Source organism: Vitis riparia, chromosome 1 (genome assembly GCF_004353265.1).
Source record: "Vitis riparia cultivar Riparia Gloire de Montpellier isolate 1030 chromosome 1, EGFV_Vit.rip_1.0, whole genome shotgun sequence".
Lineage (NCBI taxonomy): Eukaryota > Viridiplantae > Streptophyta > Magnoliopsida > Vitales > Vitaceae > Vitis > Vitis riparia.
The window spans coordinates 89296-99341 of record NC_048431.1 but is presented as its reverse complement, the minus strand read 5'-3'; the positions used below and the strand labels follow the sequence as shown (position 1 = coordinate 99341).

The window sequence follows — 10046 nt, the reverse complement described above, 5'->3', positions numbered from 1 at the left end:
TTGCCCTAAGGAATCTCATTTAAGTGTTGTAAAACGAATCCTTAGATATTTAAAAGGAACTATGGACATAGGCCTATGGTATCCTAAGGGTGATAACTTTGAATTAATTGGATACTCGGATGCCGACTTTGTCGGTTGTAAAGTTGAGAGGAAAAGCATTAGTGGCACCTGTCATTTCCTAGAACACTCACTTGTTTCATGGCATAGTAAGAAGCAAAATTCGATAGCTTTGTCTACGGCGGAAGTCGAATACATAGCAGCCGGTTTATGCTGTGCACAAATCCTTTGGATGAAACAAACACTTAGTGATTTCAATTTGATTTTTGAGCATGTTCCTATAAAATGTGATAACACTAGTGTCATAAACATCTCAAAAAATCCGGTACAACACTCTAGGACTAAGCATATAGAGATAAGACATCATTTTCTTAGAGACCATGCACAAAAGGGTGACATTACACTTGAATTCGTAAGCACAAAAGATCAACTTGCCGATATTTTTACAAAACCCCTAAGTGAAGAGCAACTTGTTGATATTAGAAGACAACTAGGGGTGATTTCTTTATGATCAAATGATTGCTTGATGAATTCTTGTTGATATTCCTCTTGAATATACCCTATGATTGCGTGAAATTCATATCATATGCATCATATAAAAATAATCATAGGAAATAGGTCAAATTTTGACCCAAAAATCAAAATTCCCGTGGCATTGGACATCAAAAATTGGGGATTTCAACTGAAAATGGTAGAGGGAGGATCACGAGACAAGAAAATGCAATAAAATTTGGAAAATTTGACCATTGACCATTGACCAGGTGATCGACCAGTTCGTCGGGGCTGAGAATTTAAAACGCCCCTCGCGCGCTTCATTTCTCCCATTTTCTCTTCCAGAGCTTTCCGCCCCTTCACATCCCTGCTTCCAGAGGTGATTTTGGGTCGGTTTTTAGTCTGATTGAAGGCTTGGACTCGTTTTTGGGACGAACTTGAGCTAGGGTTTTGGTTTGAAACCCAGGGTTGAAAGCGTCTCCTCTCTGCACCGCGCATCTCAGGGATGTTTAGCTCCATCTCCGGGCGTCTAGGGTTTCAAGTTGGTGGTTGCTTCTTCCTCTTTGCTTTCCTTCTCTCTTAGGATTCCTTCTTCCCTTTTTTGCTTCATTGGATGGCACCATGGAGAGAAACGGGCACTTCTAAGGCTCAGGGCAAGTGCCTTGTTGAGCCATCTCAGCCCGAGCAAACAGAGGCTCGCCGAAAGGCGAGGTTTGACACGGCATTCTTCAGTTCGAATGAGGACCATCAACGCTACAAGCAAAAATTTGCCCAGATGAAAGTCATTCCAAGAAGAAGTGTCAATTTCTCCCAACTTCAGCACTTTGGCTTTGAGGGGCTATTCGAACGGATGGGATGGCTGCTCGTAGTGACGATCTCTAAGCCGGTCTTCCCGACTCTGATACGGGCTTTCTATTCTCGGGCGACCTACAGGCTTAGAGGACCCGTATTATCCACTGTGAGAGGCGTTGAGATCCGATTGAGTCCCGAGAGCATCTGCCGCATTCTCCACATCCCTTAAGTTGGACTCTGTGTTTATGAGGCCAAGGCGTGGCCCACTGTGCCGGGATTTGAGCCTAGAGAGGCTGTTCAGAGGTTGTGCGGACTTGCCGATCCCTAGGGGATGGGCAAACCATCGGCTCACAGCTTGACAGTGGCTAGCCGAGTCCTTCACCATATGATCTGTTCGATTCTCTTACCACGTGGAGGACATCGAGACGAGGTCTCCTACCTCGAGGCTTTCATTGTGGACTCGATCCTCACCAGGAGACGAATTCATGTTAGATACCTTATGATGATGCATATGATCTCTTGTGTTGAGAGCTCGACACGAGTACTCCCCTACGACCGCTTCCTTACCTGTGCTTTCAAGGATGCCGAGGTCGACTTGAGTATAAAGACATATTTTGAGGCCCCCACCACCTATGACACGTATGATGAGCAGTCTTTGGGGCGCATGAAGTTCGAGAAGGCACCCGATGGCTCCTGGGTTAGGAAAGCCAAGCAACAGGCCCGGGGACATGATCAGATACACCCCGAAGTAGAGGAGAAGACTGAGATTAGAGAGATGGAGGATGGGTTGGACCCTCAGAGGGACTTTGAGCAGAGAGGGCCCGAGCTTGGCATTTCACCTCCACATCAGTCAGAGGGCATTCATGTTGAGGCTACCTTCTTCGAGCCTATGATGATTGAGTTGTCTTTCTCAGCAGGCCCTTCATCTCAGCTTTCATTTACCGAGCTACCATCTCAGGCACCTCATGTTCCTGATCATGCACCTTGGATGGATCTCTCCACGCATATCAGGTCTCTTGGGACTCGTATAGAAGAGTTTGCCCTAGTCCATGACTCCCGTTTCTACTTTATGGAGGAGCATCTCGATCAGTATCATACTGGAGTCACCTCTCGGTTTGATCACTTCCAACAGCAATTTAAGCGCATAGAGAAACGTATGGATCAGCAGCAGGCTACCTTCGACCATCTCGAGCAGCGCATGGATCGTATTGAGAGCCGTCAGGCGAGTTAGCATGCAGAGATGATGGCATATCTCCGCTCTGTGTTTCCTCCTCCACCCCCTCAGCCCTGAAATTATCTAAACATCCCCCTTCGTTTCTTTTTTATGTTACCAAAGGGGGAGATATCTATAGGATCTAGGATCTATAGGATCTAGGAGACTCTCATGCATGTCACATGTTATCATTGTCATATCTATCTTATTGTACATGTGAGATTTCCTTATATATATGATATGATATTTTTATCCATTGATTTTTCGTGTTTTACATTGCTTATCGTTTGATTGATCCATGATTGGTTTGAGGGGGAGATTTCTTTTTCTCCTAGATAACCAAGGTTTGTCATCATCAAAAAAGGGGAGATTGTTAGCCCAAGGGTTCTCCTAATCGGGTTTTGATGATAACAAACCATGGTTAAGTAACTAATTGGTTTAATGTTTAAGAATCTCAGGTATAAACTCGAAAATTCATCAAATGACCAAATGGATATAAGATCGAGATACTTGGAAGACTTGAGATCATAGGAAACTAATGTAAGATGAATGCATGAGTGCACTTAGGATTTTCATACGTTTTCACGCATCTTAGAAAACTCGGTTTATTCTTTAAAACGTTGACTTCATTAAAACCCGAGTTTTTAACTAATTTACCTTAGGCAAAATGTTTCAAAATTTGCTTAATAATTTACCTAAAGACCTTACCTAAGTGTTAGAAAAGAAAGGAATCAAAAAATAGGTTTTTCGGGGCCAAAAAGGCTCAACCGGTCGAGGCTATGACCAACCGGTCAACCGGTTGAGGAACCGGTCGACTGGTTGAGGTCGTCCGGTTGAGGACCGATAGAGGAAGGTCAAAAACCTTCTCTCTCTCCCAATAGCCTTCTCTTCCCGGTCGAGGTGATTCCCTTCCCGGTCGAGGTGATTCCTTTACCGGTCGAGGACCGGTCGAGGTCCGGTTGAGGCAACGGTAACCTGTCATGCATTAAATGCTCCAACGGCTAGTGAACCGGTCGACCCCTAGCTCGACCAAACGAGGTTGCCTTTTGCTGATTTTGACTCCCGAACTTAGAAACCTATAAATTGAGAGTTCCACTTCATTTATTGATAGGAGAACAATTGCATTCAAAGCCTACCTACCTATTCTTGATCAAAAAGCTCTCATTTCTTTCATTATGCATTAAATCACCACTTGCATATCCTTTAGTGCACTCTTGTTTGTCATCCTAGCCTTGTCTTGTATTTAAGCCATCTTTAAGCTAGGTTGAGTGATTATATCTTGTAACAATCCGAGTGTTAAAGCCTTCAAGAGGGTTGAATCTTGAAGAGGTTGTGTAAGAGCCCATTAGAAGCGGAATCCAAGTGTAAGAAGATTGAAAGCTTGGTTGAAGCTTCAAGTTAGTGGAACCCTTACTCGGTTAGGAGGTTGAGGAGAGTGGACGTAGGCAAGGAAGTGTCGAACCACTATAAACCCGAGTTTGAATTCTCTCAACTCTATCTCTTTACTTTGCTTATCTTTTGTTTAATTTTGTTGTGATTGAAAAGATTTTAAAAACTCAATTCACCCCCCTCCCCCCCTTTTTGGGTGTTTTTCTTAACTAAACATAGCCTTTGTTTTCTCAGTAATGATAAAATATTAATAGATTACAAATTTGTTATTGAATTAAAAAATTCAAAAACTATATATAATATCTGTTTTAGCAGTTAATATAACATGAAATTACGGCAAACATGCATGTTAAGACTCATACAATCTTAATTAATATTGTATCTTTTTAGAGAAAAAAAAAAAGAAAAAAAAATCATTTTATTAAATAAGATAAAAGGAAAAAAAAAGAAATGATTTTTGTTTTTAAATTTGTCACCACATTTCATTTAATATCATATTTCTTAATATACAAAAATGAAAAAAAAATATAGGTATTCGATAGAATGCTGAACTATGAGCAGATAAGCTAATAATTTATAATTATATTTTATATTTTATTTTTATATGCATTTTTAAATTTTTATTTTTTTCACATTTTATTATTAAGAGAATGACCAATTTTGAGAAGAAATCAATATCTTCTACCATTATTTTTCATTTTATTTATTTTTACATTTTACTATTATTAATAAAAATTTTCATTTTTATTTAAATTGTTGAAGGCAATCAATAGAATTTTTATGAAATTTAAAAATTAAGAGATAAAAATGATGAGTAAGAACAAGTGAAGAGGCGTTAGATTATTAGAATAATTGGTGTCATGTAATTAAAGGATCCTAGGATGGATTAGATTATCAAGATGATAGGTGCCCTTAAGGATCCTCGTCACGCTGGCTAATCATATTTGTGTAACAATTATAATACAATATAATTTGCAAAATATGATCTCTTAATATCTTTCATAGAGTGAGCACACATGGGTTATGCTTAGGGTTGATGATGCGATTGGAGCGCCTAATATAATTGGATAAGTGATCCAAAAGATCATCTAATACAACTTGGGAATCGATTCAAAAAGTAATCTAATATGTACAAAAGTTTTCAAAAGAAAGAAAAATTTGGTTGCATGTTTCGTAATGATAGCATTTGATGTCTCAAAGTTTTAGCTCCTATGAACCATCTTGGGTGAAGACTATTTTTAAAGGAGATTTATATAAAGATTATATCTACTAAACTTTGGGTGAAGATTATTTTTAAAGGAGATTTATATAAAGATTGTATCCACTAAACCTTTGATGAAACTTCAATGATACGAAGTTATTTTTGTATGGCAGCTTCCAAGAGACTCATAGAATAAGCTGCATAGAATAACTTTGAAAATGTTCATAGGTCCAACTACATAAAGCTATTTCTCAAATCAAATATGTATAATTTAAGAACTTCTACATTATATAACTATTTTCATATTTGAATTCTCAAATCAAATTTTACTCTTGAAAACAATTCTTCTTAAAATTATTATCGCAAATTGTTTTCAAAAACATTGTTGCAAAGGTCATAAGTTGTTAATATACTCCCCTTCTTCTAAGTGTAGTCCCTAGTAGTATCATGACTAAAATTCAAATATGTGATTCGTTTGAAGATAATCTAGGTAAACATGGACCCCACCCACAAATTAACATAATTTCCTAAATGCAAAAGTGCAATTAAAGGATTGAAAGAGCCTTCTAACCATCAATTTTTAGCAAACAAAGTGGAGGTAGTTACACCTTATTCTCAAAACAAAAATATATGATTGATGCACTTGAAAAGTCAGTCAGCCCCTTGGCCCCTCTTCTTACCTATTCTACTTAGAGTAAGGGGCAACTTTTATATCTTTATGTGCTTGACCCTTAGTTTATTACACAAATCCATGTTCTGTTTAATTACGTTTCAAGAAAATGTCAAAGGGATTATGTCTTTATTTGATCTCACTCTCAGACTGATGCCCCTCTTGTCACCCAAGACTCACCACCTAAAAGAAGTTTTGGGCCATCTGCAAGGTTGATGGGTGTCCTGGAGAGGGTAAAAGAACCCAACCACCACTCTTGGGAGTTGGGACACAACATGAATTGAATCTATGATTAGCCTTTAGAACAATAATGCCAATGGAGTGGCCTATTCAACGTTTTTCTTGCGCATTTCCCTAAGAAATTTTCTTGTCCTAGAGTCTAGACCTCTGCTTTTCTGAAATGTCGTTACCACTCTTCACGGATTTTTATTTTTTACTTATCTGTTTCTTAGAACAAAATGGAATGCTGATTTTTTCTTGCACGATGTTAAAGACATGCTGACAATGTTTTTTTAAAAAATATTTGATAAAAAAAAATTCTAATAGGGACTTCAAATATAAAAAATAGTTTTATCTTTATTAACCTCCATAAAAATACTATACACTTAATAAAAAGTTCTTGAAACATTATCCATATTTTCAATTTTTTTCATAACAATCTAGAAAAAATAAAATAAAATAAAAACATTTCAAATTTATTTTCAAAATATAACTTGTTCTTCAAAAAAATATATTTTCCATAAAAATCTTGTCAAACCTACTTTTTAAATTAACAACAAATTTATTTCCAAAATCAATTTTCGAACAAGCCCTTAAAGATTCTATAATCTATATGTTCTATTTTCTAACTTGCCTTTTGTTATTTTAGTGCCAACCATTAGCTGGAATTATTGATGGATGGTTAAACTAATGGATGTGTCAAACATCATTCATGTTATGATACCGGAAGTTTTAAAGCTACTTGTTATGTAAATCACAAAAGGAAAAAAAATTCAATCATAAACTATATAAGAAAAGAAAAAGATGTAGTAGAGCCATCCCCATCATGTTAAAGATAAATGGGATGGGGCCATCCCATGATGTGTTGTATATTTGCTATACTATTCCAAATAGAAAAGGGTATCTAGCTTATCAAATCTTTTATTGGCTTAAACAGATCACAACAAGTATTTCCCCCCGCCCTTTTTTTTTTTTTTTATTATTTATCAAACAACAGAAGAAGAGATAAAATAAGAGTAGGACTGTAGGAGCACCTGTCATTCATCATTTATGCGTTGGGTTTTCTGCAAAATTGCCAAAAAAAACCCCTTCATTTACAGTGTAATGTGGGGCACTGAAGCACACAGGTCTGCTGTGGATGAGCAGATAGATACCTCTTAGTTAGGACCTAGGAGCTTGCTGCAGAGGAAAAGTGCCCATAACACCGACGTGCTAAATTGCCCAAATTTCTCAAAGAGTAGGACAACTGGTCTAGGGGTTGGGCCCACAGCTTCATGACAGGCACGTTTTGGAATAGCCCCACAAAGGAGGGGGAATAAAAGAAACAAACAACTAAAATGATTAAACCCCCAAAAGAAAAAGAGCAAAAGCAAAGGAGAAATAATCAAATAACCGTGGTCCATGCTCCAAAGCGGCAATGTCCAAACCAACATATAGATATATTGGCTTAGCAGTTGGCAAAGGCCTAATTGTTGCCTTTTCTTCTCCTCCTTGTGGTTGAAGTTGGTGCCTTCACTTAAGAGTTAAGACCCACCTCCAGCCATGGGCAGAACTGGAGCTAGATTGCCCAGTTTCTGCTTAAATCGAATAAGGCCTCTTGTTCGAGTCCGCTCTCCGTCTATTCAGTCCAAGCCAGATGCCAATTCCATTAAAACTGATCAGAAGACTGAGAATTCCCCCAGTGTTGGAGAAGAGAATGCCAAGGCCGGGTTGATAATTGGTAGGAGAATCATGATTGTGGTTGATTCTAGTGTTGAGGCTAAGGGAGCTCTACAATGGGCTCTCTCCCACACTGTTCAGAGTCAAGACACTTTGATTCTTCTCTATGTGACCAAGCCTTGTAAACAAGGTCCGACTTCTTTATTCCTCTCTGTTTTTTGCCCTTTAATTGGATTGAAATATTCTGAGAAGAAATCTAGCAGTGAGGCTAAAATTTTCATTTTCATTGCAGGTGAAGAGTGTGGCAAGGAGGTGGCTCCAAGGGTTTATGAGCTTCTTTACTCTATGAAGAATGTGTGTCAATTGAAGAGACCTGAGGTTAGTATAACTCAACTGGAACCAATTGATCCAATCCTTGGTGAAAATGGTGCTCCTCTTTTGCTTTATATCTTACATGTTAATTCCATGGAGCGTGGGAAACGGAGGTGAATGTTGTTGATTTTGGGTTGCAACAGGTGGAAATAGAGGTTGCAGTGGTGGAAGGGAAGGAGAAAGGTCCAACCATAGTGGAAGAGGCGAAAAAACGAGGGGTGGCACTACTGGTTCTGGGGCAGAGAAAGCGGTCCATGACATGGAGGCTTGTGATGATGTGGGCTGTGAATCGAGTTGGGGGTGGGGTGGTGGAGTACTGTATCCAGAATGCTGATTGCATGGCAATTGCAGTGAGGAGGAAAAGCAAGAAGGGCGGAGGGTATTTGATCACCACCAAGCGTCACAAAGACTTCTGGCTCCTGGCCTGAATCAAGGGCATGCCCATCTTCATATGCTCTACTGTTTGTGGTTGTTATTGTGTAATATTTGTTTGTAAATAATAAAAGCTGCAGATTGGAACACGGAAAGGTGATTCATTTAGTAATTGTGAATGAAAAAGTGAGGAGTGTCATGATTTGGGCCACTGGCCATAATGGCTTATGGGAGGACAATGGGGTCCTTCCTCTCTTTAGGGTCTCTCATGGTCATGGATGCCACAATGGCTAAGCAAGGGCACATGGCACGGACCTTTCTTTGGGTGACACACCCTATGTTAGGACATGGTGGGGAACGCTTGTCCTCCGAGGCTGTCCCTTTACATTGAAAACCCCCTCCTCCGGCCAAAACTCTTTCCACCCCACCATTATTAATGTTATTATGATTATTATTTTAAAATGAAACTTAAATGTAAAAGAGCAACAATATTCTCTCTTTTTTTATATTTCAATCTTCATCTAAAACTTTAATCATATCTTTCGTTTTTTTAAAAACAAAGATAGTCATGGGCAATTGCTGATTGCAAGGCAATTGCACCAAAGCATGCATTTTATTTATTTATTTATTTATTATTATTATTATTTTTGCTTCAATTGAGATAAGTTGAGGTCAAAGATGAAGAGGAAAAGAATGAAATGAAAAGAAAAAGAAGAGAAAGAAATACGAGTGGAAAAGTCGAGAGTTTTGATTGGATAAAGATGAGAATGAAGAAAAAAAGAGCATTTCTATCTTTATATTTAAGTTTTATTTGAAAAAATAAAATAATAGGTGAACATAAAGTAAGTTTTGATAAAAATTATAATATTTTTTTTGAGGGTAAATATATGCTAGCCTTATACTATCATTTTAATGGAAAAGTCCGTTGGACTAAGCTCAAGTATGACTCGACAAATATGATTGCTCATCACTAAAAAATTTAGTACTTCCCTAATTAAATCTATTGTTAGGTTAATTAAATGGAAGCAAATTTATAACTTTGATTCAATAATGCTACATCTTAGCTAGTTCTCAATTGGTTTGGTTGTTTGGTTTGATCCCTTTCCCTTTCAATAATGAAGTGCATGCTCCTCTCTTCCTCTCTACCTCCTAAACAAGGTGCTAAATAATCAACAAAGCACTACCTAAAGAATTACTTGGATGGAACAACATGACCAAGATAAATGATGGAAGTGAAGTGGTATGAGTGAATGGGGAAGTATGGAACGACCTCTCTTCCTCTCTTTTTTTTTTGTTTTTTCCTTCTCTTTTTTTCATCTTCCTCCTCAAATCTTTTTCATTCTCATTTTTTAACACCAAAAAAAAAAAAAAAAGGGAACAACCATATCCAATGCTTTAAAGAAAAAAAAATACAGGGAGAAGTTGAAAAAGAGGGTATTTAATATGTATATTTTATTTGAAAAAATTGGTGGATGTGGAGAGAGTTTTGTAGGAGTTGTAAAATCTCTTTAAAATAAATAAGGTGAGACTTGTCCAAATTACCCGCTATTTAGTGCCTTTGGCACAAATATTCCTGTTACCAAACAAGTATAATTTATAGATTTATTTAT

The 10046-nt window shown here is 37.8% G+C and overlaps 1 protein-coding gene across 1 annotated transcript; it reads left to right on the top strand.

Annotated features, from left to right (window-relative positions):
• The first annotated feature begins 7497 nt into the window (after positions 1–7497).
• On the top strand, positions 7498–8608 carry LOC117921618. Its single transcript, XM_034839568.1, has 3 exons — positions 7498–7882; positions 7985–8070; positions 8208–8608. The coding sequence occupies exons 1-3, from the start codon at positions 7576–7578 to the stop codon at positions 8490–8492; spliced, it is 678 nt and encodes a 225-aa protein (XP_034695459.1). The 5' UTR covers positions 7498–7575; the 3' UTR covers positions 8493–8608.
• Positions 8609–10046: the final 1438 nt, after the last annotated feature.

Coding starts and splice junctions, on each gene's coding strand:
- LOC117921618 (XM_034839568.1), top strand. CDS start 7,576: ATGGGCAGAACTGGAGCTAGATTGCCCAGTTTCTGCTTAAATCGAATA. Junction 7,883..7,984: donor GACCAAGCCTTGTAAACAAG/GTCCGACTTCTT, acceptor TTTTCATTGCAG/GTGAAGAGTGTGGCAAGGAG. Junction 8,071..8,207: donor GTCAATTGAAGAGACCTGAG/GTTAGTATAACT, acceptor GGGTTGCAACAG/GTGGAAATAGAGGTTGCAGT.